The sequence below is a fragment of the Oryzias latipes genome, chromosome 10 (genome assembly GCF_002234675.1).
Source record: "Oryzias latipes chromosome 10, ASM223467v1".
NCBI lineage: Eukaryota > Metazoa > Chordata > Actinopteri > Beloniformes > Adrianichthyidae > Oryzias > Oryzias latipes.
The window spans coordinates 26,650,991-26,677,789 of NC_019868.2; the positions used below are offsets into that span (position 1 = coordinate 26,650,991).

The following is a 26,799-nucleotide window of genomic DNA, read 5'->3' on the forward strand; positions in this document are numbered from 1 at the left end:
GTCTGTCAGGTCCAGGTGGATGTTGTAGGCTCGGGTCTGTCAGGTCCAGGTGGATGTTGTAGGCTCAGGTCTGTCAGGTCCAGGTGGATGTTGTAGGCTCAGGTCTGTCAGCTCCAGGTGGATGTTGTAGGCTCAGGCCTGTCAGCTCCAGGTGGATGTTGTAGGCTCAGGCCTGTTAGCTCCAGGTGGATGTTGTAGGCTCAGGTCTGTCAGGTCCAGGTGGATGTTGTAGGCTCAGGTCTGTCAGGTCCAGGTGGATGTTGTAGGCTCAGGTCTGTCAGGTCCAGGTGGATGTTGTAGGCTCGGGTCTGTCAGGTCCAGGTGGATGTTGTAGGCTCGGGTCTGTCAGGTCCAGGTGGATGTTGTAGGCTCAGGTCTGTCAGGTCCAGGTGGATGTTGTAGGCTCAGGTCTGTCAGCTCCAGGTGGATGTTGTAAGCTCAGGTCTGTCAGCTCCAGGTGGATGTTGTAGGCTCAGGTCTGTCAGGTCCAAGTGGATGTTGTAGGCTCAAGTCTGTCAGCTCCAGGTGGATGTTGTAGGCTCGGGTCTGTCAGGTCCAAGTGGATGTTGTAGGCTCAAGTCTGTCAGCTCCAGGTGGATGTTGTAGGCTCGGGTCTGTCAGCTCCAGGTGGATGTTGTAGGCTCAGGCCTGTCAGCTCCAGGTGGATGTTGTAGGCTCAGGCCTGTTAGCTCCAGGTGGATGTTGTAGGCTCAGGTCTGTCAGGTCCAGGTGGATGTTGTAGGCTCAGGTCTGTCAGGTCCAGGTGGATGTTGTAGGCTCAGGTCTGTCAGGTCCAGGTGGATGTTGTAGGCTCGGGTCTGTCAGGTCCAGGTGGATGTTGTAGGCTCGGGTCTGTCAGGTCCAGGTGGATGTTGTAGGCTCAGGTCTGTCAGGTCCAGGTGGATGTTGTAGGCTCAGGTCTGTCAGCTCCAGGTGGATGTTGTAAGCTCAGGTCTGTCAGCTCCAGGTGGATGTTGTAGGCTCAGGTCTGTCAGGTCCAAGTGGATGTTGTAGGCTCAAGTCTGTCAGCTCCAGGTGGATGTTGTAGGCTCGGGTCTGTCAGGTCCAGGTGGATGTTGTAGGCTCGGGTCTGTCAGGTCCAGGTGGATGTTGTAGGCTCAGGTCTGTCAGGTCCAGGTGGATGTTGTAGGCTCAGGTCTGTCAGGTCCAGGTGGATGTTGTAGGCTCAGGTCTGTCAGGTCCAGGTGGATGTTGTAGGCTCAGGTCTGTCAGCTCCAGGTGGATGTTGTAGGCTCAGGTCTGTCAGCTCCAGGTGGATGTTGTAGGCTCAGGTCTGTCAGCTCCAGGTGGATGTTGTAGGCAGATGCAGTCATCAAATCTCAACAGCATTCATAGATCCACGTGTAAACAGTCCATAAAATATTGACTGCCAAGTTTAAAAAGATAAAATGATAAAAAAGATGCAATAAACATTTTAAAAAACTGCAAAAACACAGACAGACACTTAACAGACAAAAATCATGCTGCCATCTTGGATTCCTCGATGTAATTAACACATTTGAAGCAAAAAAAAGTTTTAATTCCTTGATTTTAGCAAGATGACTCAATGCATGCGAAAACATTTGTTTTGCCGACGCAAAAGTATTTTTTGAAAGCAAAAAAAAAAAAAAAAAAAATTGAAAGCAAATATTTAATATTTTTGTGCAACATGGTGGCGTAAACATCACTCCATAGTCAAGTTCAGATGATCGGGATGGAGGCGAGGAGTCACTGCAGGAGGTCAGAGGAGTTCGTGAAGGAAGCCAAACTTCAGGACCTGAAGGATGGAGGTCCTCTGGCGTCCCCCCCTCAAGATAGTGGTGTCCAAATGGCTGGAGGAGAGTGAAAGATCCAACCTTCAGGGCCACCGTACTCCTTATTTTACATCCGTTCCTGCTCTGGATCAGGTGAGTTCTGTCAGTAGCTACAACAAAATGTTTGGAAAACGAGGGCAATGATGCTCAAGTATGGTAACCACGGCGACGGAGGAAGAGGACCTCTTCCAAACCATAACCTGCATTTCATTTTTTCCCCCCAAATTTTAACTTTTTAACCATCAGGGGGGAAAAAAACACTTAAAAAGTATACAACACTGCTGTACTGAAAGTTTATTAAACATATGATGTAGCATTGATATAGTAAGAATGGCGATCCACTCGTAAAGCTTTGTTTTTTTCTCTCTTAAAACGTTTCCACACGTGCAAATGACTGCACTCAGCTGTCAGTCTGCAGCGTGGAAGAGTCAAACATCCACATCATGAGGGTTACAGGTCAATACTATGACATCTTCATGGCTTTATGTACATTTTTTTTTTTTTTTTTTCCGGTCAACTTGGATCCTTCTGCTCTGGAAATCTGCTAAAAAAAAAAAAACGAACAAACAAACAAACACACAAAATCGTACGGACATTTGTAGTGACTCGTTGTGAAAACGATGGCGATCCTCCACGCTCCGCTCTGTAGCGGCTCCGGAGTAAAGAGTAAAAAAAATACATGGATCATCCTCCTCCTCGCTGCACTTCATGTTCGTAAGATAACCATCGTAAGAAGACCTGAAAAAAAAGTTTAAAAAAATCAAACTTCTCATAAAAATGTCCTGACTGAGGACGCGTCAATTTCTCTGGTTTAAGAAAACTGTCTTAGGCTCTTTGGCTGTGTTCAAACTGGAGGGCTGCTTACGTCACGCCAACGAACACGGCCTTCTTTTTCCAGATTTCAAGGATCGGTCTGCTGTATCCTTCTATGCTGTCATGACAACAATGGCGGACTGTGAAGTGCGACCTGGAGTTGGAGATAATTACACCTCCGAGTTTAAAAGTTAAATCAAATTAGCCAGGAAAATTTTGAGCTCCATGCTCCTCTGTGTTCCGGACTCACGGTCGCTAGGCGACAGGACATTCGCCGAAGTAACGGCTGGAACCATCTAGAGGCTAGACTCGTCCAAATTCACAGCCATCAACCTCCAGGCCAACCCGCTCCACGAAGGACGCGGCCCTCGAATTCGGACACAGCCGTTAGCTTCAGCTTGCGTGTTCTTTCAATTACCGTAACTCTTCAACTCTTTCAGCAGATTTCCGCAAATGCACAAAGGAAGTTTTGCGCCGATATGCCCAAAAGTGAAGTGATTAACGCTGATTCAGAAGTGGTGAAAAGCGGCTTGGCGCCGTTATGCGGCACGCAACCAACGCTCTTCTCCACTTCCAAATGACCTGATTGATGTTGATGGCGTTGAATAGTTGTGGTACATCTAAGAGCGACTCGGGTTTTACCCTTCAGCTCTTGTGTTGACAGTTCTTAGAATGGCCATGACGGCTGGCTCATACTTCCAAGACATTCGTAATCGCTCACGACGCAGTGGCCGCGCCGCCATCGGTCACGGAGGAAAACGTCTTTTTAACGTCTACTGAACAAGTTTACTGTGTAACAGTTGACTGCAACATGGAGAAACTTGTTTTTTTGCCGTTCTGCAGCATTTTGTTACTAACTTTCCATCTGCAAAGTGTTGTATCTTAACGTAAAGCCGTTTCACGTTAATTGTGTAAACGGTGGAAGAGTTACAGCAGTTTAAAGAGCGGGTGGTGTTTTTCTTTCAGCTGTGGTTAAAGGGTTAAAACTCACCCAGAACATAAGCAGCAACGAGTTTCTTGTTAACACTTAAGTGGAGGTAGACAGGCACTGTGGATTCTTGCTCCCCCAGCGTCGGGAGCATCAGAGCAGCGACGCACACCAGTCCCAGCAGCACCGACAGCAGACTGGGTCCTCCGGCGACGGCCTGGCTCTCTGCTGAACACAGAGGTGGGAGTGACTTCACCGCATTCGACTGTACATGGGACCTGGACCGAGTGTGTGTGACGTCACCCATGGAAAGGGTTTCCTTCCAGCTCCGACCAAATCAATGTTACGGTATTCAGTCGCCATATTTTCCCCCTCACAATATGAACTCCACAACGGTGGAGCCAGGCGTCGCCGGCATGCAGTGATTGGTACGAGTCAGCCTGAGTCTACGTTTCCACGGCAACCACTCTCGCCAATCAGGAGTGAGCTTGTTGGAATCCCACACCTCCATAAAACCTGTGAAGCGGGCACCGCCCACTTTTATTGAGGCGTCTGATTGGCCAGCTTATGACTTGAATTACTAGCATGCACAGCAGGAAAAATTAAATGATTAAAATCAAAATTCAATGGTCTTCATGTGTTACAACAAATCTAAAAAGATGCAAAAACTGTAGCTGCAGATCCCAACGAAGGTGTTTGGCTTCCGTTTCTTTCCATTCACAAACACTGAGAGCTCACAGGAAAAGAAATATGACGTCAAATGTTCTATATTTTCAGGTGTTACACAGATAAAAATGATAAAACAGCTCATTGTAACAGTAAATGTTCATACACAAAGCCTTCCTGCAAAATCTGATAAAAAATCTGCTGGGGGGGGGGGGGGGGGCAATAAACAACTGCAACGCTGCACCAAACGGTTTTATGAAAATGAACCAACGGTAAAAAGCGTTCTGTGGTTGAGGCATTTTTAGTTCTGCCAACATATATCCATATATTTGATGTCAAAAATCAGTTTCTGAGAAAATGAGATGAAAACATTGACCTTTAAATCAATTGTGGGCGTTTGGCTCCATCTAGTGGTCACATTTATGTAGCATGCCGGGTTAAGTCAGATGAGATAAAGATACTTTATCGATCCCATCTTGGGAAATTTGGTTGTTACAGCGTCGGCGTTAGGCTCAAGATACAAACACACAACAATGGGTGGCAACACAGAAACAGAACAATCACTCAGAAAGAAACATCAGTGAAAAACAGTTGTGTTGCATGACAGCTCTGGAGAAAAACAGACAGATATTAAATGAGTTTATCTATTGCAAATGGATGACAAGTTATAGAGTCCAATGGAGTGAGGTAGGAATGATCTCCTGTAGCGATTGGTGTGACAGTGAAACTGCCTTAGCCTATTGGAGAAGGAGCTCCGCTGACCGTCAAGAACAGGATGGAGAGGATGCTCCGGATTATCCATGATGGATTTGAGCTTATTTAAAGTCCTCCTCTCCATCACAGCTTCAAACGTGTCCATACATCCGATTATGGAGCCAGCTCTTCTGATCAGACCACAGAAAAGAACAGAGTTCTGGCCACAACAGAATGGTAAAAAAAATCTAGAGCATCCTAAACCTAGGAAAAAATAAATTAAAATGAAACACTCATGCTTAACGGGAGTGGGGTCATCTGGACCCCACAAGACAGCACAGTAACTAACTAAATAACTGTTATTTAATAAATCAACTTAGACATTTCAAATGCTTTCTTTTTGAAAAATATTTTATATCGTTTTATCAGTTTGACAAGTTTGCTGTTGTTTTTTTTTTTTTTTTTATTATTTCTACCCATTTTTAAAGACATTTTATTTTTTTATTTTAGATGTTTCTTGAATCATCTTTGAAGTCCTGTTGTCATCGACTCCGGCGGTTAAGACTGAATCACTTCCTGATTGGGTTTCTCCTGGGATTTAACAGGGTTCAGGCTGAGCGAGAGTCGTCTGAGGAGCAGCACAGAGCATCACAGGGACCCGCACCTTTTCCGTTTCCCGCCTCTCTCTCTGGATAAGTCAGATGTCGAGAGTTTTGAAGCAACCCCTTTTCAAACGGATGGCGAGGAATGAGGAAGAAACCGAACGCTATTTTGATCCAGAGAGGAGGATCGGAGAGGGTGGAGGACTACAGACAGCCGGAGCTGAATAAGAAAAGATGAGGCGGTTTTCTGAGCAGAAGAAACGTTTAGGACTGTTTGGAGTGAAATGTTGGATAGCTTCCAGTGCGTGAGCGGTGCATTCATCTACCTGTTGGGCAGCATTCACGATGTGGTTGTTTTATAAACGGAAGCGGTGAGTTCCTACCTGTGGGAGGAGCAGCCTGCTCGTAGAATTCGCCGTCCGCTGTCGTCTCTTTTGTTCTGCGCTCCTCGTCGTGGCCCCGGAGGCTGGCGGGCTCCTGCGACGCCGAGGGACGCAGCGTGGCCGTCACCTCTTTGCGACCCAGCGCTTTGCGCTGGCTCTGCTCCGACACCTGGAGTCTGAACTTGTCGTAGACGCCGTAGTGGCACGCTCGCACATCCCTGTGCCGGATCACGCTGCGGAGAGTGCGACACAGGGACAACGTTTAAATCCACCAGATTATGATAGCGCCACCGCTTTGCAGAAAACACTCACATGTCAACGCAGCACTGTGGTTTGACGGCTCCTGTGGAATCTACCACACTGTATTTGTTTGGCGCCGTGCACAGCACTAAAAAACAAGGAAGAAGCTGGATTATTAGGAGTTCAAACATTCTACATTTGATTTCCCATCAGCTCACTGACCTTTAAACTTGAGGGCAAACTCATAGGGGTTGTAGAGGGTGAGGACCTGCTTGTGGGACGCCTGCTCGTCTGCGTAGAAGACGAGCTCGTTGGGAAACACGAACACGGGAAGGCTTCCTTCCACAAGCTCAGGCTGACGATGATGCTGCTGCATTGGCTCCAGCTGAGCTCTGGCCCCTCCCCGTCTTCTGGCTGCCTCAGGGGCCCCCGCTGCTCACCAGCTTCTGTCCGGCCGTTTAACGTCCCTTCAAATGGGTGGGGGGGGGAGGCGCTGCTCTCAGGTCCTCAGGGCCATGGCAGGAGGCTGAGGAGAAGCAGATATAAAGCAGGAGTAAACTTGTGGATTTAGTCTGTATATATGTTTAAACACCACAAAACACTTCAGTAAAGCTAAAATAAAACACACTTTTTTTTGTCTTTGTTTCCTTTAAAGTTGCACAGGTCTGTTCGTGTGACACACAGGGATTCACCGAAATGAAAATTTGAGGCCGACGCTGAGTAGAAATGAAGACGCCAGGCCAAATACAGAAAAGTAACCGAAGATCAAATGTGGAAGTTGAATTTTTCATTCTTTTTGGACTATTGCATAAATAGCCTGGAATATATTTGTGACATACTTTTCAAATAAAAAACACTTCATCGTTCCAGAATCCGTCTATAACCATTTTTGGTGTCTTTAACCTTTTCTTGGGGCATTAATTTCATGACATATTACCAGAATTAAGCTTCGAATTGCACTTCTGGGTATTTCTTTATTTTCATTTGTTTATTTGCCGTTGTGAATCAGAAGTAGACGAAAAAAACGCCCTTAGAGAAATCTTGTGGTTGTGACGTAGAAGTCGACGAGCTCCTGCACCGCTCCAATATTGCTCGCCAATTTAGGTCGTGCTGGGGGTGTGAGGGGGCTTTAAACTAGCGTGTGTAAGCAAGTTGATGACGGGAAGTAGGGGCAGGCTTACCCTTCAGCAACAGTCCTGACCACAACTCAGAGGGGAATTTCTAATGAACTACTTCCGCTCTGCAGAAACTATGTCCTAGAAAACCACACAGGTTTTTAGATTTTGGTTCAAAACGGCATCATCAAAATTAAAAGAAAAAAACTAATTTTACAATAGATCAATGGATATTTTGGAGTGGGACTGAAGAAAATGAGTCCTAATAAGGCAGATTTGTCAATAATAGTACTTTAGCTTCCAAATAAAAGGGAAAATAAGGACTTTTGAGACATCTTATACCGGTAATTGTTTTACACTTGAATCCGCTCTTGACAACTTGGCTCCACCTTTGCTGCAAACGCCGTCATTTTAAAGAAGATCATCGATGCACCTTTATTAACCGAACTTTGATTGTGTCATTTGATCGCCTGCCATCATTCTGTCTTACTTTAACCAACAGAATGTGCCTTTTTTTCTCCAATATTCCACCAAATATATTCCATGCATCCCTAGTAACGAATAGGTATTTACTTTGATGTGAAACTGGAAGACCAGAAGAAACGGAAGACACTTTGCTTTAAAAAAAATCCACCCTCCATCCCCCAGATAACAAAAGACTTAAAAATAATCATAAGATCTTCAAGATTTTATAAACACAATAATGGTGAACTAAAAGATCCTATCATTCAAAAAATTATGAGGTTCCATTTGTGCCAAAAATATCAAAATGTGTTTTTGCGTCTACTGTTATGTCTTTGGTCCATTGTCTATGTCCACTGATCGTGTTTTTGCGTCCACTGTCTATGCTTTGGGCTCATTGTCTATGTCTATTGAACGAGTTCATTTTACATTGGTTCATGTCTATGTATTACTAAGCAATATCTTCTGCATGCCCATGATTCTTTGATTATTACTTTGTATTAACTTTGTGATGTATATGCTTGCTTTATCCTTAAACTTTATCTTTGTCATTGTCCTTATCCCATGTCGTCTAACTACGGCGTCAGGAAGATCCTTAGCAACCGTTGCTAGTGTCGTTTGCTACGTCGTCTCGCCATGTCGTCAGGAAGATCCTTAGCAACCGTTGCTAGTGTCGTCTGCTACGTCGTTTCACGTGTCGTCAGGAAGATCCTTAGCAACCGTTGCTAGTGTCGTTTGCTACGTTCTTTCACCATGTCGTGTCCTTAGATCTTGCTGTATTTCAAATTTTGCAAAGGTCGTCAGAGAAGTCTTTTGTACGGTCGATAAATTGTTTCCCGTATTATCACGGAACAAAACACTTTAAAAAAAAAAAAACCTTTATTGACAATCCTGCAAACGCGCACTGCCAGAAAGGGGGGGGGGGGGTACAGCGTACAACGGTTTCACGTTCCCGTTTAAAGTTATTTAGAGTATGGCTTTAATTTAATCTTGTGATGAAACTATTATTTCAAATTATTTTGAAAAATGACTGATCTTTATAAAATATGTTGTTACAAATCTGATGGATAAACGAGGATCAGACGGACTAATAAGAGCCTTATGTGGTCCCGAGTGCGCCATCTCATGGTCACATAAATAGATTAAAAAGAAAAGCTCAAAAACCAGTCAGTTTTCGACTGTTATATTCATAATTAGTGACTCGACCCACTAAAATTTGAGAAGGTAACTCATCAAAGATATTTTAAAGGCCTCCTTGCAAGGCCCCCGTAAATCGTTCAGCGGCAAAAAAAATAAATATTGCCATGGACTAATGACTTGAGGGTTTATTTCTGAACAAATACATTAAATCAACACCAATGTGTTTGTAATTTTATTATTAATAAATCAACCACGTTTTTCATGATCAGAACACAGCACATTCATAAATAGTCTTCGTAAAATGTTCATATTTATTATGTGTCATTCTCCGCGTTAAATAGAAGTAGTTCGCCTCCAGATCAGGTGGTGGCGGTAATGCGCCACTTTGTTTTCGTTTCAAGCGTTGTATGCATGCCCCCCCCCCCCCTTTCTGGCAATACGCGTTTGAGGGAATATCAAAATAAAGTTCATCTTAAAAACGTGTTGTCATGGTTAACCCTGACGTCTGCTTTGATAAACATTTCTTTTTCGTTCCGTGGTAGTACAGGAAAAAATTTACCGGCCTTACAAAGGACTTTTCTGACGACTTTGGCAAAATTTGAAAAACGAGAACATCTAACGACAAAACACGGGGAAACGTCGTAGCTAACGACAGTAGCAAACACCCTAGCTAACGACAGTAGCTAACGACAGTAGCTATCGACAGTAGCTATCGACAGTAGCTATCGACAGTAGCAACGGTTGCTAAGTCCTGACGACAAAGTGAGACGACCAAAGACATAGACAGTGGACACAAAAACAGATTTTTGGCACAAATGGAACCTCATAAAAAATGACATCAAAGGCGTTTTTTTTACATTAGATGCTAAATTGTCAACAATTTTAGTAAATATGTTATTTACCCTAATGATGACATTTAGATTTTTAAAATATCACATTCTGAAAGATGGATTTGGTTTAGAATAAAGATAAACATAAATTTACACCAAAAACAGAAAGCAAAACAAAAAAAAAGATGATTGTAGCTTTTATCCAACATTTATAATGTGTTTGTGATTTGCTTCCTATGATTTCACGCTCCTCTTCGGCAGTAAAATGAGGATTTTGCGTCAATGCAAATGCGCTCATTAGTACACAACAACAGGTCGGGGCGGCCGGTCACGTGTCACTTTGTTTACATGGTTACGCCGTTTGACTGTGACAAGTGTCGCAACACACTGATGTCTTCAAATACAGGTAAAAAGATAATCACAAATGGAATTTTATCAAAAATAAAGACATAGATTAGCTCTATTTTTTAAAAAAATTGATTTAATTCACCGTAAATACGTTTTATGTTAAAAACTACCATCATTGCAACTCTTGGAAATAAAAGAAAATTGTAATGCCAATAGGTTAAATAAATACTTTATATTAAAAAAATGAATACTGCATATTAAATATTTTGAATGTGTGTTGCAGAAATAACCCGTTTCCAATGTAAATCCACTTCTGTAGCTAGCGCTAGCCGGCTAGGAAAACCCCGGATAGCCAACGTTTCCCTCGCGCGCGGTCACCACGAACAATCCAACAATTTACGATTTTACCAGAAAGGCCGAAAAACAAAGATCTACCTTACTGTCAGCATACGAACTCCAGACAGATCTGAACTCTCGCAGAGGATCCCTGATCCCACCCGGTTGTTGTCTCTTTTCTTTGTGAATAATTAGTCTGCAGGCGCCGCGGTGCATGCTGGGACAGCTGACTACGTGCAGGCAGAAGATGCCCAGGCTTTCACGTGTTCTTGGTCTGAATGTGACAAAAACACAGGGAGAACGTGGTCAAAATAACACCATACGATATCTGTAGAGACGCACAATAAAGTTGCTTTTTAAAAAAAATGTATTGTAATTTTTAGCAGTGGCGTTTTCACAACATGAAAACCAAATGTGGGCCATAGAGGTCTAATGGTCTGGCCTTAGGTCCCAAAAGTACCTTAAAAGTGCCAGTGCAGAAAAAAAAAGCATACATAAATCCTGGGTCTGCTCAGTCTCTTGCGGGTTCATAGTGACCCACTTGGGTGCCCCTCTGTGCCCACTTGTTGGACAATGCCACTGATGGACGGGAAGGAAAATATGTAACACACACATCATGTGAAAGTCAAATATCCATATGACATTTTTGAGTCATAACTACAGTGTGTCAGTGGGACATCTGTCACATGCACGTAACACAAAAGTCATACGCGTGTTTTTGTTTCACGCTCACAAAGCAAACAGTCCAACAACTTGCGTTCAAAACACTTTTTTTTCAAGTGTGAGAAAAACTGTCATGAATGCAGCATATTTTGCTGTAAAAAAACAAACATCTCTGGATACAGATGCACAAGTCTGCCCCCTGCAGATGAAAATACTTCTCAACACCCCCAAAATGAGGTTTGGGAGTAAATTCGGCAGTTTCTGATGAAAACATTTTACCTGCAAAGCAAAATCAGAGAGGAGGTGAAGAAGATCACTACAAGCACACAGGGAGGATGTAACCAACAACCTTCTTTTGAGTAGCTTTTACAATTGGGACTAATACAGGTCATATTGTGACTTTCACAATATTTAGATGTGGCACAGATGCACATTTCAACGCAAATTCTTTATCTCAATGAGGGAGGGTAGTATTTGCTTAATACTACAAACACTGTGTTGCTTCTTCATCTCCTCAGTGATTATTTAACACTTTTAAAGCTTGCAGTCATTCTGGATTAGTTTAAGAGGAGGGTAAAGACGAATAAAGATGCAGGTGATTAGAACTGAGCTCAGAAACACAAACCTAAGCTGCTTTTTATACAAGAAACTGGACGCAAACTCTGAAACCTCACAGACTGACTTTGTGTCTGCTCTTCTAAAAATGTTCTATTACTATGATATTTTGCAGGTCTACTGGAAGTATTGTCATCAAACATAATGGACAAATTATTCATTTATTGATTAATTATCTTGTTTAGTGGCTTTATATTCATTTAAAATCATCATAATTGGCTAAATCAGTGATTTATGCACTTAGAATTTGTTAAAAATAATACATAATCAGTTCTTCAAGGCCCACTCTGATCATTAATTATGATTAAGCCATTTTTCGCCCAAATCAAAAAACACTTTTGTTTTTTCTGTGACATAGTTTCTGCAGAGCATCAGGAGTTCAGTAGAAACGTGCCTCTGAGTTGCGATCGGGACAGTCGTAAGCCCGCTCCTGCTTCCCATTGTAATGTGCAATAATGATTACTGAAAATGTTTAAATTACAATCAATAAGTTATTAATTTTCTTTACTTGATCTGCAATGTGTAGCAATAATTACTGGTTTATTGTGATCATGTGTTCTAATAATCAATGATTAATACATAATGGTTACTGTTACTGTTCACTGAAATCATGAATGAATGTTTTCTGAAGATAATCAATCATTTCTAGGCACTGGATTGTGTTAATTGAAAATAATCTATCGGATCAGAACCGGTTTACAAAAACTGTCAAACTATAAATGAAAAAACTCAGTAGGGGTGGGATTATATAAACTCCTTTTCAAGCAATAAATCAAGCTCTACTTGACTTTAGTTAATGATCCCTATATTTAATTAAGCAAATGTGATTAAAGTGACTCTTTGTTTTGTTTTATCTTTTGTCTTTTAAAACTATGCATATCAACATTTCTGTAATGAGTTTGATGAATATGTGTAATTTCTTTCTTGCTTTGACTACAATGCTTGAATCAAATCAAATCAAATCAAATCAAACCATTATCCATCTGTTTACATGCTCTCCCGCTTGCTTACAGACCCTCACAACTCCAGCCTAACATTACAGGTGCAACAAAATTGGAGAGCAAAACTGAAGCTATCTGTTTTGAGCCTGATGCTAGCTCAGACAGAGAAAACAAAGACGTACATGGATTTATTTGTCTGCAAGTAGATGCATCAGAATGGAACGGAGCAGGGAGCTTGTGCCCCACTGACTGTACCTGCACCTACGTCAATACTTTAAGCTTTTTCAAACATCATCTGATCTGGATTCACAACCGTTTAAATAAAGACATACAAAAGGTTAATTTTCTTAGTTTTATGTCCTCCATTTGGAGAAAAATGCCACAATAACATGTTATAAACACCAAAAAACACGATTTTTATCAGAGTAATTTGATTACTAAACAGGTTTATTATAGAGAAATGATTCTTACCAGATATTTTAGTTAATATATGTAATCCACAATTACAAACTGTTAAGTGTTTGATATCTGTTCTGTTTTGCTGAGGAAAAAAACATATTTACTCTGCAATCCCACTAAAATTGAACATATGTCATGTAAACCTCAATTCCAACCTGTCTCAGAAATCAAAACCACGTTTGTTTACCTCTAAGCATATGAGACGTTCCCCGGGGATTTTTTTGCTCTGTTCTTTTGCGCTTTCGATGCTTTGTAAAGCTTAAACATATTAAAATATTTTAAACACGTTTCTAATTGTGCACACGTTATAAACATGTAGTGAAACTGCGGTGATTAAAGATTCGTGTCTTTTTGTCGTGGGTCTTAACTTATTAAAGTCACGTAACTGCAGCGCACTGCACGTGTTCTTGATGACTTGGAAAAAAACGGACATCATGCGGACCCCTAAACGCAGCAGTTGGATGGGCGAGCGAGAGAGTTAGTAGTGTCTCCTTGTGTTTGTGGGAGCAGGAGAAGGCGGGATGAGAGGACACTTGATAGCAAATGTTTCCCCGCGGAAACAACTTTCACTTTTAAAACCAGGTTGTCCTGGAAAGATGACGTAAACGTGCAGCCTTTTGCGTTGTGGATTTAATCCAAAAATAAAAACCCCATATAAACCAGTCGATGAAGAGAGCCCGACTAACTGTTACAAGGTCTTTATAAATTTTTAATAGCGATGGGCGTGGTCAGCATTCAAGGCTTGACCAATGGGGTGGCAGCAGGGGGCGATGGGCGTGCCCTTCGGTTAGGAGCAGAAGTTGAACAGCGCGAGCTGAGACATAGCTCTAGAAAGGCAGATTCAGAGAGGGTAGAGGCAACGGCCCTCTTTTGAGGGGGGGGGGGCTTATCATTACATATATAAATACACATGTGTGTGAACTGTTTGGCCGCATGATAGGTCATATGTGGGCAACAATTATTTTAGAAAAACATACCACCGCGGCTTTACGTTTAAAATGCCTATTTTACTTTTCCTGTTAGATACGTCCGCCTCTATGAATCAGCGCACTTATTTGGGTACGACATATCTGGATGTTGCTAAAGGCGCGGTTGAGGTCTTTATGAAGGTAAAGAAGGATTTTACCCCGATTTGTATTAAGTAAGATGCACCTTTGGTGAGTCTGCGGTTCCTGGAAGGATCGGTCGAGTTTAATTTATGATGTTTTGTTATTATTTATTTTTTTTGACAGCTGCGTGCCCGAGACCCGGCTAGTAGAGGCGACAGGTACATGCTAGTTACATTCGATGAGCCACCATACGGAGTGAAGGTAATTTGCAAGTGATGCAGTTTTTATATTGAACACGTCGCACGTAAATCTCTGTGATACTTTATTATCCGTTCGGTTGGGCTGAGCGGCGAAAGCGGCCAATTACTGCTCGAATATCCGCAGCCCCGGAGCCGCACTGCCTCCGAACATCCAGCGGACATTTTGCTTTTGTGTCGAGAACCGTCTCGGGCGTTGAGAAGGAGGCGGGGTGATGTTTGATCAGCTGTGACGTAGCACGGATGTTTAGTCACTACAATGTTTTGATTGGTTAACCAGACTGCCAATCATTCACCGCCCCGCCCCTTCTGCCAACCACGCATTCCCATTGGCCAGCTGTAGGGAAAACTTGATGAGCCCTCTTTTTATCGCGACATTTTTAACTTATAAATATGTATTTTTGTTTTTGTTCATGTTTACTGGTACAGATCAATAAAAAAAAATTGACGAAGCAATATATTCTTATTAAATTACCCTTTTAAAAATGACCTTTGATTTCTACATTAACTTTACTTTAGTAAAGATCTTGTCATCCGCTCTGTTTATTGGTTTAGGTCTAGCTTAGATCTCTCCATGCCTCAAATTTTTGGGGGCATAGATACCCCATATATGCCCCCAAATGTTCCCCTCAGTCCCTTATTTGCCCCAGTAGCTGGTCCGCAACCATACTTTTCTTAACGACCTATTTTAGGATAAAACAACACTAACCTGTAGCAACAGCACCAAAAAACAACTGCAAACACTACTTTGATCATCCCAAATGTATATTTTGGAATAACAAAGCATAACATAAAATATTTTATAGTGTCAAATAAATATTTAAAAAAAAGTCTGCCAGCAATTAAAGACCCGCTCAAAAAAAATAATTTGTTTTTAACATGTTCTTGTGGCGTTGTTCTGAAAATGGAGACAGCTAAGATTAAGACTGCATTTTTGAGTTGTCCTTTATTTAAATCAAGTAGCAGATAAAAAACGCAGTTGGAAAAAGCTACGTCTTTGTTTCTTGTGGGGCTGTGGGGAGCTGTAATCTAGCAGGAGAGAGTGTTAACAAAGGGTTGATGGGAAGTGGGGGCAGGCTTGCTGTGCGCTAATGTTCGCCAACAACTCAGGCGAATTTCTAATGAACTCCTGCCACTCTGCAGAATATATTGTCCTAGGTAACTAGACCGTTTTTTGGCTGAATAAGCCGTAATCTTAATAAAAAGACCACTTTAAAAATAGACCAAGAGATGATTTGAGTGGGTCTTTAAACCTTTTTAAACGTTATAGTTTGTGCTCTTCCTGAACTCATCAGTTTTCTTATCTATTTTGTGTTTGTGTCTCAAAAAGAATGACAATATTGACAGTTTTGGTTTCATTTTGGTCACTTAAACCTTTTTTTGTTTAACTTCCTGACTTCCAGCTATGTAAATTTGTCGTCTTATTGTTTTTTTTACCTGAATATTTCCCAACTACTGCATTCAGGGATCTACAGAGGACGTTTGGGGCTTTTTAATGTGAAATGTGAAGGGGTGGGTCTTTTTAGTTTTTGGTGGATTAAAAAAACAAATTTGACGGGACAGATTTTTTTATTTTCCTCTGGTAGTCAGGAGATCAGGCATCCCAACCAGGAAAAAATTGGGTTTTTGAGTCAGAAAATGACTGCATTTATCGTTGTAGTTTAGCTAAAAGCAAAAAAAAAAAAACCAAAACAAGCTGGTTCAGCAATAAGTTTATCAACAGAGCGAGCAGAAAACCTGAGCGTGGACGTGTTTGTCGGAGCGGCGTCTGGTCAGAAGTGGGCAGTCGTGCCTCTGATAAAGTCGTCTTGGTGGTGGTGTTTGCTAGAATCTCCTTTTCTGTGAGGTTCTGTCCTCAACGTCTCCTTTTGTCTTATAACTGGGCCCCTTTGTTGTCTCTGACTGCTTGATGCGGTGAAGGGTTATGAGGAGATTCTACTAATCGAGGCTACTCTGTGCCGTCACAGATTGTTGATGGAGAGGGAGACGGGGGAAAAAAATAACAACAAGTGGGATTTCTGTCATTTCCCTCTCTCATTGCAGGAGTTTAGACAAAACACGAACCCACATTTTGAATCCTGTTCCTTTTGCCCGTTGATGTGTTTTGTGTCTATTTTTCCTTCGTCTTCCTCTAAAGAGGCCAGCTTGCAGGACATTAGCGTTTGACCACAGAGAGATGCGAGTGAGCACTTAAACCCTTGAGTGGGAGTCCATCTCTTGGTAATGTTCAGCGATGGGAAGCGGTTTCTGGACGGATGCATGTTGTGAATGGAAGTCTCGCTGTGGCTTCCAAGTCCAAGAGCGTTAAGGTCCACCTCCTTAGCTTCTAAATATTCAGCTCAAATTATGAAAACCAAAAAAAAAAGACTCTATCTTTAAGCGTTTTTTTGGGGGAAAAAACACAGTTTTATCTTTGTCTTGTCAAAGTTTTATGATCCTAAGCACCAATCTAAATCTGACTCCTATTTGCTATTGTAGGAACTTCTTTTTTTGACCAACTTCCATAAATCTGAATCCACATCTGTGCTGTATATGTGTTGACATGCACATGTGTGTGAGTGTAAATTGACCTGTCCTCTGTGTCATTCTGTTTTTTGAATAATGCAATTTTGAAATCCCTATTTTTTTTAAACCAGCCATTTTAGGAATGCAGTTTAAGCTTAAAATTGTAAAAATGTTTTGATTATTAAAAGGAAACTGCTGAGAAAAATTAAATGTCTAAAAAAAACATCCTCTGCTGTACATTCCGATTAAACAGATTTATCTCGTTTGGACCACATTTCCCACAATCTTATAGTTGCAAACAGTTGGATGAGCGGTGCTCATGTGTTCTGTAAAAGCATGGCATGTATTTGTGACTGGGCATGCATCTGTTTTTCCCGGTATTGGTTCGTTTTTTGCTGTGCGGTAGTGTCCTCACGCCATCCGCCGCCTGCGTGTGTTTCAGGCAGGCTGGAAGGAGAATCACGCCACGTTCATGTGCGAGCTTAAGAACCTGCAGGCATCTGGGCTGACGACATTAGGCCACGCTCTCCGCACGGCCTTCGACCTGCTTAACCTGAACCGTCTTGTCTCGGGAATCGACAACTATGGACAGGTAACCTGTAGTCTGTGGGAGAAAATGATAAATATACGGTTTGACAGCAATTGAAACATTCAGAAAACATGTCTAATGTGGTAAAGGAAACATATCACACTGGATTATTCAACTATAAATAATAGTGGGCTATGGTTTAGTCACATATATAGGGTTCCTATAATCATGAGAGCACCCTCTCTGGGATTCTCCTCACTCTTCCACCTGAAGATAACAAGAGTAATATTGACTTTCGACTGCAGCTTAATCCACTCAACCTTGCCTCAACAGTTATTTTCTCCTCGCATCTTTCCCATAAAGCCCTGCTCCAGTGCAGAGGTGGATTACCACAGCCTGCCGAGCGGTGTGCATGAGGAGAGTGTAAATCTGCTTAGGCATTCCCTGTATGTTTCTAATTAGAAAGGCCCGACCTCAACGGTGTAAGAGCAGCAGCGCGAGGACGTTCTGCAGCGCACACCTCCACTTCTGACCCAAAACAAAGACTCTTAGCTGCAGCTGCAGAGCTGCATGTGGGTTCTCCTCTCTGTTTAACATTTAAAATAAAAGCTTATCTGTTGCTGCAGATTACGAGAGCAGGTTTGCGTTTGACAGATCCCAGATCAGTGTTTAACATGCAAACAGACTCGACAAACCGGCCTCTACTGTTTCCCTGAGCTGAAGTTTAATTTCTGCGCATTATGTTCCCCCTCAGGGCCGTAACCCCTTCTTCCTCGAGCCGTCTGTGATCATCACTATCACCGACGGCAACAAGCTGACGCACAGCTCCGGGGTGCCGGATGAGGTGAGACCACCACCAAAATCCCCCAAATGAGTGTGTTGTAGAACACACAGCGCAGCATTAGTGTTTAGTTTGCACTCATTCCATGTTCTGTCACTGCAAACGTCATGTTGGGGGGACTATTTTTTTACAAAAAAAGAGCACATTTTAAAGTCATAGAGGCTGTTATAAGTTTTCAATGATTTTGCAAAATATTCTGAGTTTGAATTAAAAAAATATCAGTTTTAGTTGATCTACAAGTGCAGCAATAAAGCTATAAAGGAGTTAGGATCTAAGTGTAGGATTAAAAAGAAATTACAATTTTTTTTGGTAAACTTTGTCACTGATAGCAGATAGGTAGAAAATGATTACACTATATTAATTATTCCCATGCCTTTTGGGGGTTTAAAACCGCCTGAGAGGTTGCTGGCTCAAATTCTTGATGCTGAGTGTCGAGCAGAAGGGCATTTTCAATTTTTTGTGCAACTTGACTGTGTATTTGAACCCACGGCCTCCAGTCTCGAGGCAGACACTCTTCCACTGCGCCACCGATTGTCCTCTTCACAAAGAAAGAGCGATCTGAATCAAATTGGCAGTGCGCCCTTAAGCGCGTTTACACAACAAGGTTATATTTCAATAATAAACTTTATTGGTAGGAACAGTGGAGGTCAGGTGACGTTTTTTTTCCCTCCGTTCTGCAGCTGCATCTGCCTCTGAACTCCCCCCTGGCTGGCAGTGAGCTGACCAAAGAACCCTTTCGCTGGGACCAGCGTCTGTTTGCACTAGTTCTGAGGCTGCCTGGAGCGTCCGCGCCGGACAGCGAGCAGCTCGGCAGCGTTCCCACAGACGAGTCTGCCATCACTCAGATGTGTGAAGTCACTGGAGGTTCGTCCCGCTGCTCCGCTCCGCTCACTTCCTGCTCCAAACGGACAGGCGTCAGTGCTGCCTTTGATTTTCCAGGACGGTCGTACTGTGTTCGAACGCAGCGGATGTTAAACCAGTGTCTGGAGTCTCTGGTCCAAAAGGTTCAGAGTGGTGTTGTCCTGCATTTTGAAAAGACCGGGCCGGATCCGATTGTCGTTGAAGGTGAGGTTTGGTTCTTCATACACACAGAGGAACCGACCCCGTGTCCTTAAAAAGTCTTCTTAAAGACCCACTCCACTGTTTTTCAAGTGTTCTTGTAGCCTTTTTCTGATGACAATGTGCATATATGTAGAAAAGTGAGCTTTAAATTGCATTTCTGAGTGTTTGAGTTTGAAAAAGAGCTTATTTGTGACGTAGAAAATACGGTGGGCGGGCCACAAGCTCCCTGCTCCACTCCGCTTTGCAACAAGGAGGGGAAGGGGGAGCGGGGTTGCTCCACGCCAACGGTCCCGCCCACAACTCAGAGGTGAATTTCTAAAATGAACTCCTGCCGCTCTGCTGAAACTATGTCCTAGAAAACGACAGCATTTTTGGCTAAAAACGGCATCATCAGAATGAAAAGCCCACGTGGAACACTTTTTGAAGTTGATCAAAAGATGATCGAAATGGGTTTGGTTTGGTCAAGTCTCAGAGTAAGATCAGCCTCTCCTCGTCTGCCGGCGTCTCCCTCATGTCTGGTTTTTGCAGAAAACTCAGCAGAGTCCAGCCAACCGGCGCAGTCCTTTAGCCCGAACGCGTGGCACAGCTGCCACAAGCTGATCTATGTGAGACCCAACCCAAAGACGGGGGTTCCGGTGGGTCACTGGCCCATCCCAGAGTCCTTCTGGCCGGACCAGAACTCTCCAACTCTGGTAAGCAAAGGTGTCTCATGTCGTCCTCATGTCGTTAAGTCCCCTAATTCTGTGACGGTTTGTAAACACAAAACTGAAGTTTTCCGTTGTTCTGCACTTTCAGAGGAAGTGGTTCTTTTTTGTTTTGCTTTTTGGTCCCACCCCAACCCCTTAATGCTGAATGTCAAGCAGGGAGGCATTGGGTCCCATTTTAAAGTCTTTGGTATAACTCGGCCTTGATTTGAACTCACGACCTTCCAGTCACAGGTTGGACACTCTTCCACTAGGCCACTGAGCTGTTTTTTTAAAAATTTTTTGCACCTTTATGTTATGCTTCATGTGTAAGTTTTGGTCTTAAAGGGAAAGTATATCAGCCCCCCCCATACCTGTTTTATACAGAGCTATTTTCAGATCGTATGCTAAAAACAGGGCTCCACACGGAAGACCCCGGTTTAAATGCCGGGGTCTTCCGTGTGGAGTTTGCGTGTTCTTCTTGTGCATCCATGGGTTTTCTCCGGGGGGCTCAGATTTCCTCCCACAGTCCCCAAAAACATGCTTTATAGGTTAACTGGTGACTCCAGATTGCTCCTAGTTGTGAAGCATGGACTGTATGAGAACTGGACTGAGTGGTTGCCATAGAAACGGTGACTGGGACCAATCACCACTGACGACTTTGGCTCCAACCCATGTATTAAAAAAGGTCAACTGGATTGACTTTATTTAAGTGACCATTTTTTCATGGGTGACGTCACACTCACTTGGTCAAGAGTAAAGCTGGGATAGGCTCCAGCAACCTCGTGACCATAAAAGGGATGGCGTGGGTTTAGATAATGGATGGATGTGAACACAGAGGCCACACGTGCATACAAAAACACACTGTTGGGCATTTTGGCATGTCTCTGAAGTCACGGTGTTCCTCACTCGCAGCAGCACAGCAGATATACTTATGAAGTTCACCAGGTGAATGCGGAGACAGACGGCCCGCTTGACTTTTATTTCTGAACGGCACAGATTCTTAATGTCCTTCAGAACGGACGTGCAAAGGGGGAGTTCTGATATTTGCTTAGTCATGCTCAGAATTGCAAAAACGTGTATTTTGGCATTTAGACCTCCTACCTTTTAAATGTTTAGCAAGATTCTGGCTCCAAAACCCTTTTCCCGAACGCTTTTTTGTCTGTATCCTTTCCGTCTGCCCGGCTCTCCTTTTGTTCTGTTCACTCGGTGACCTCGACACTGACTCTGTGTGATGAGGCGTTAAAGTCTTCATGAGGCGCTGTTCTTCGCCGTCACTCCTGGTGAATGTCCCCTGACCCGTCTCTCCGTTCATCCCCAGCCGCCTCGCTCCGCCCACCCGCTGGTGCGCTTCTCCTGCGTGGACTGTGAGCCCATGGTGATCGAGAAGCTCCCCTTTGACAAGTACGAGCTGGAGCCCTCGCCCCTCACTCAGTACATTCTGGAAAGGAAGTCTCCTCACATGTGCTGGCAGGTAAGTCCTGTGGCAGAGTCCACATGGTGAGACGAGCAGACGTGGGCTTCATGAACTGGTTTCTTTGCAGGTGTTTGTCAGTAACAGCGGGAAGCAGACCGACTTGGGACAGCCATTCGGATACCTGAAAGCCAGCACCACCCTCACCTGCGTTAACCTGTTTGTCATGCCTTACAACTACCCGGTCCTGCTTCCGCTCCTCGGTGAGCTCCACCGCCCCGTCCGACCCCGTCAGGCTCAGAGCGGCCGGCCGGCTAACTCCGCCTTTCCCTCGTTTCAGACGACCTCTTCAAAGTCCACAAACTGAAACCGAACCTCAAGTGGCGACAGGCCTTCGAGCTGTATCTGAAGACGACGCCTCCGTACTACCTCCTGGTAACCAAACGGCCGTCGGTTTGTTCCTCCCTGAAATATCAAAGTGCTCACATTTTCCCTGGTGTCTCACAACAGCCCTTGAAGAAGGCGCTAAGGATGATGGGAGCCCCGAACCTTATCGCCGACACTCTGGACTGTGGGCTCAGTTACAGCGTTATTTCCTACCTGAAAAAGCTGAACCAGCAGGTGACTGAATCCTCCCCTGACCCAGCAATGTGACAGGTCGCGTTCTGGTGCTGTTTACGCACTAAAGGGTGGAAAAACGCTTCTGGTAGATGTCAGGCCAACAAATTCTGCTATTTTGAGCAGTTTCAGTTTAAACATTCACACTGTTGTCCTCCTAGAATGAAGAAGAAATCACTCAATTCTCCTTACGGATGAGAATTTTCGCTGATGGGTCTGAGGTGCGTCTCTGTTAGAACATGAATGGATCAGTCAGAATGTTAACGTCGCGTTATCTGTCTCTCCACAACGCCGTCTTTATCAGCAGGAGTTCTATTTCCAGTCTTTTTGTCGCCTCAACTTCGCTACAAAACACCAGAGAAACAGGAAACGAGCGCTAGTTTCTAAACAAAAACTTCCATTGTACTTTCAAAATGAAAATTTATAACATTTTGTTTTATATTTGAGGTGACGCGATAACGCACGGTAACACTGCAGATATTGTTGCTATGGACGACAAAAGTTCAATTTTGGAAATAAAAAAAACATCATTTATGACACAAAACCTTCGTTTTTTTTAATTTTCCTTTTTTTTAATTCAACTTTTATTTACCCAGGAAATGTCCCGTTGAGATGAAGAATCTCTTTTTCAAGGGAGTCTTGGTCAGGGAGAAAAACCATAAATTACATTTACAATAAAAATGTAAACATTCAAAACGTAAAATAAAATAAATAAAAAAACAAACATAAAAATTCTCAGTGAGAAAACGAGCCTGATTACCAAACTTTTGAAAAGTTTGAAGGTCATGGAACCCGTAGAGCCAAATTGATTATCATTTTTTTCTGCAGGCTTGCTGTGGGCAGTAGGTAGGAGTGTAGGGTGAAGTAGGTGAGGCGCAGGCGTGTCGTACGGATTTCTCATTTTTTATCAATCCCTCTCCAAACCCTCGGGACTGTTCGTGCTGTTCACCTGATAAGTATGGGGAATTTAGGAAATTGGACCAGTACTTTCACCATACCAACGACTTGAGTGTGGCGTACCACCACAGCACCACCCACACGTCATAAGTGCGTGGAACGTCCACCAGCCTTACAAATACTTCACTGCACATTTATCTCACAAGACGATGCTGCGTTCCATTTTCATGATCACGGGTCGACCCACGTTCGGGATCGTGTTTTATATATATATATATATATATATATATTTTTTTTTTTTGAAATTCTCTGACAGCTGATAGATGTGTTTTGTTGTAACTTCAACAATAATCCACTGATTTCTACATTCCGACTTAAATTAGATTACAGAGCGATGGGTATGGGGGGGGGCGTATAAATGTTTTTTTTGTGTAAAAGAAATCTGAAAAAAATATTTATTTATCCCCAAAATTTAAAAAAATGAGCTTGGATGTAAAGCCTGAAAATAAGCTGCACTTTTAGCCCTTGTGCTGTCTTGTGGGGTCCAGATGATTAACATTGGAAGTTGGGTCATATAGACCCACTAGACAGTGCTCTGAACCTTTTTTCTTCAATGATTTGTGATCTTCACTGGTGTCCATGGATTACATGAAATCTTTCCACCTTTATCCACCTTTGTCATGGTAAGGAGAACACGTCAATGTAAGGGTGGGGTCATCTTGACCCCATATGACAGCACAAGGGTAAGACCAGTCAAACACTGTTTTGTTTTGGTTGAAGGCAAAGGTGGAGTCGGACCGCCTGATTGTGTCGGTGGGTAAAAAGGCTCCCCAGGAAAGCGGCATCAAGGTGAAGAACCACTCCAGCTCGCTGTTGCTGGCCCACCGGGGGGACTTCAAGCAGCTCCTGCAGGGAATCACGGGGGAGGGGCCTCTGCGCCTGGCAGACATCAACTTTAAGGAGTTTGCCGGTTTCCAGATCGCTCTCCTCAATAAGGTGGGTCCGCTCGGCTGTGACGCAGTCTGGAAGGTTCTTCCTCTTACTGGGATTCTGGATTCTCGTAGGATGTGAAGCCTCAAGCGTACCGGAATGCCTACGACATTCCCAGAAGGAATCTTCTGGATCAGGTGACCCGGATGCGCTCCAATCTGCTGCGGACGTCTTTGAGGCTGATCCGAGGGCAGGACGAAGGTACGTTCCTCGATGATGACAACGAGGATTTCTGTTTTTAAACGGCGAATGTTTTTCCCGTTAGATTACCTGCACAGCATTCCGGTGGCTCAGATGGGAAACTATCAGGAATACCTCAAAATGATGCCGTCTCCTTTGAGAGAGATCGACCCCGACCAGCCAAAGCGCCTGCACACGTTTGGGAATCCCTTCAAGCAGGACAAGAAGGTAAGCCGGTTCCTACGCCGGGGCGCTCGCCAACGTGTGGAGGTCGCGCCTCTCACCCCTCCCGCCTTTGCCGCTCTCTAGGGGATGATGATCGACGAGGCAGATGAGTTTGTCGCAGGTCCTCAGAACAAGAAAAGGGGGATGTCTGGCGACCCCAACTCCAATGCAACCCTGAAGCGGAGGCGGAGCATGTCGCCATTGCTGCGACGACCGCAGACTCCACCGGGGAATAACCACGCGGCGGCGGGAAAGGCTTTGTCAGGGGTCCAGACCCCTCAAAGTCTCCTCAAACCCGCTCCTCAGCACAAAGGTAGCATAAATGTTCTGCTCTGGTCAGTGGAGAGGATTCGTACCGACAGTAGACTTGTGATGTCGCACCGGTCCATGTTATTCCATCTGTAGGTGGTGGCATCTGCACGCCGGCGACTGAGAGCAACGGAGACGGCGTTTCCGGGCCGGACTCCGCAGAGAGCTGGCAGAACGAGACGGACGCCGACCCAGAGCCTCCATCTTTGCTGGGTTTAGAGGAAAAAGCGGTGGCAGCTGATCAGGAAGATGACGTCAGGGCGGTGGAGGACCGACCTCCGCTGGATCCTCTGGAGGATCCGCCTCCAGAGACCAAACACAGCCTCGAGCGTCTGAGTCCACAGAGTGAGCCGGACGACGCCGATGCCGACGTCGATGCGGATGCTGACGTCGCCTTGGAAACCATATTCATAGCTCCGCTGGACGGCAGCCAAGCAGAGCTGCGCAGCCAAGTCATCAAGGAGGTCCGCAAACCGGGACGGAGTGAGTACCTGGTAAACCGCCGAGTCCGACTCTGTTCACCTTCATCCTGACGTGAGAGCTGGACTTTGTCTGTCGTGCAGACCACAAGGCCATCCTCGGCCTGCTGCAGCAGGTGAAAGGACCTGAGACCGTGAAGAGGTTCTTCATCCATCACGCCATCAAAGAAGCCGCCAGGTAGGAAACACTGAGGCTACTTGGAGAGTTTCTGCAGCCAACTGTTCATGTAAATGAGAGATGATGACCTTACTGTAAAAATAGTCATAGTTATAGTTTTTGCACCCCAATTTTTTTCCCAAATTAAAGATCCAATCGGCTGTTGTAAAAGCCTTTCCAGTCCTCTTTTAATCACGATGATGTCGTTTTTAGTCTAAATTTTAAAAAAGGGCACAAGTCTCCTTAGAGCAGCAGGAGTTCTTTGGTGCAGAACTTCCCATCATCTGTTTACACTCTAACTCTAGTGGTGCAACAACAATGGCGAACGATATCAGAGCGATCCAGCCGTACAGTTTAGATCCAGACTCCAGCTCAGACGAGGAAAATGAAGACGTTTGTGGATCTAGTCGTCTACAAGTGGATGCATCAGAATGGAGCAGAGCAGGGAGCTTTTCCATGTCTTTTTCCAGCAGCCTTTTTTTTTTTTGTCTGCTCCTGATTCACACTGATTTGAATACTGAAATGCAACTTTAAGAAATAATTTCTTTGTATACGTCCCCCACCATGAGAAAACTGTTTTGTTTCCTTAACGTTTAATCTAAGGGTTTCCAATAGTATCGTTATGATCGGGTACAATCGTGAAAATAGGAGTTCTGACGGGTTACCGCTCCATCTTCTGACAGGTTTAAAAAGCGGGTTCTGATCCAGCAGCTGGAGGCGACCCTTCAGGAGTTGGAGGAGCAGCAGCCGCCGTGTTTGCAGCTTCACAACGATCACGGCAGTTGATCCCCACACGGATGCCGGCTTTCAGCAGCACACGTCTGTCCCAGCTCTCTGCTCCGGCTGGAGGAGGCCAGGCCTCTTCGTGTTGACTGAGGCGTTCGGCGTTTGGTCTCTGTGGCGAGCATGTTGACGCACACAAACACTCCAACACATCCTTAAGTGAGCATGTGCAAAGGAGGAAGCAGCTCTCTGAGACCCCGTCTTTCTTCAGCTGGTCTGACAGGTTTGTTTGTTTTTCAAAGCAACGCTGGAGTTTTGATACTGAAATGTTTAATTTAAAAAGTCCAGATGACATTTTCTGCTTTTTATTTGTCCACATTGTCAAATCTCAAGCTGCTGTTAGGCATTAATGCCTGCATTTGTTGAGGTTTTCTGCTGCAACACGTTACACACATTTAATTTTAAAGACCCACTCTGATTTAAAAAAAAATCCTGTTTTCTGTGTTTTTAACATGTCCTTGTGGCATTTTCTGATGATGGATGACATGTATAAAGAAAATTAAGCTTAAAATAGCATTTCTGAATATTTCTTAATTCAAATTGTTGTGAATCAGGAGCAGATGAGAGATTATTTGTAGCGTAGAAAATACGCTGGACGGGCCACAAGCTCCCTGCTCTGAGCTCTCAGCAACGAGGAGGGGAAAGGGGGGCGGGGTTGCTTCTCATCAACAGTCCCACCCGCTACAAATTCCTAACAAACTGCTGTCGCTCTGCAGAAACTATGTCCTAGAAAATGACACGCTTTTCTCATTTTGGCCACAAACAAAAAAGCA

The 26,799-nt window shown here is 43.9% G+C and overlaps 2 protein-coding genes across 4 annotated transcripts; one reads left to right on the forward strand and one right to left on the reverse strand.

The window, feature by feature from the left end:
• Positions 1-1,637: 1,637 nt before the first annotated feature.
• On the reverse strand, positions 1,638-10,602 carry mospd1 (motile sperm domain containing 1). Of its 3 annotated transcripts, none has more exons than XM_011480518.3 (6): positions 10,475-10,602; positions 6,362-6,665; positions 6,212-6,287; positions 5,900-6,132; positions 3,619-3,783; positions 1,638-2,552 (listed from the first exon to the last, which is right to left on the reverse strand). In XM_011480518.3, exons 2-6 carry the CDS (start codon positions 6,513-6,515, stop codon positions 2,521-2,523), a joined length of 660 nt encoding a protein of 219 aa, XP_011478820.1. In that variant the 5' UTR covers positions 6,516-6,665; positions 10,475-10,602; the 3' UTR covers positions 1,638-2,520. The 3 variants fall into 3 exon arrangements, with proteins under 3 accessions (XP_011478820.1, XP_004073623.1, XP_011478819.1); XM_004073575.4 differs by having other exon boundaries at positions 3,619-3,780; positions 10,470-10,600; XM_011480517.3 differs by having other exon boundaries at positions 10,470-10,600.
• Positions 10,603-13,859: 3,257 nt separating this feature from the next.
• On the forward strand, positions 13,860-26,514 carry LOC101161250 (integrator complex subunit 6). Its single transcript, XM_011480519.3, has 18 exons — positions 13,860-14,157; positions 14,281-14,358; positions 17,302-17,451; positions 18,143-18,232; positions 18,910-19,093; positions 19,169-19,294; positions 19,820-19,983; positions 21,296-21,448; positions 21,519-21,651; positions 21,729-21,823; positions 21,899-22,009; positions 23,684-23,899; positions 23,968-24,094; positions 24,159-24,301; positions 24,383-24,611; positions 24,704-25,090; positions 25,171-25,264; positions 25,927-26,514. The coding sequence occupies exons 1-18, from the start codon at positions 14,047-14,049 to the stop codon at positions 26,027-26,029; spliced, it is 2,694 nt and encodes an 897-aa protein (XP_011478821.1). The 5' UTR covers positions 13,860-14,046; the 3' UTR covers positions 26,030-26,514.
• The last annotated feature ends 285 nt before the right edge of the window (positions 26,515-26,799 follow it).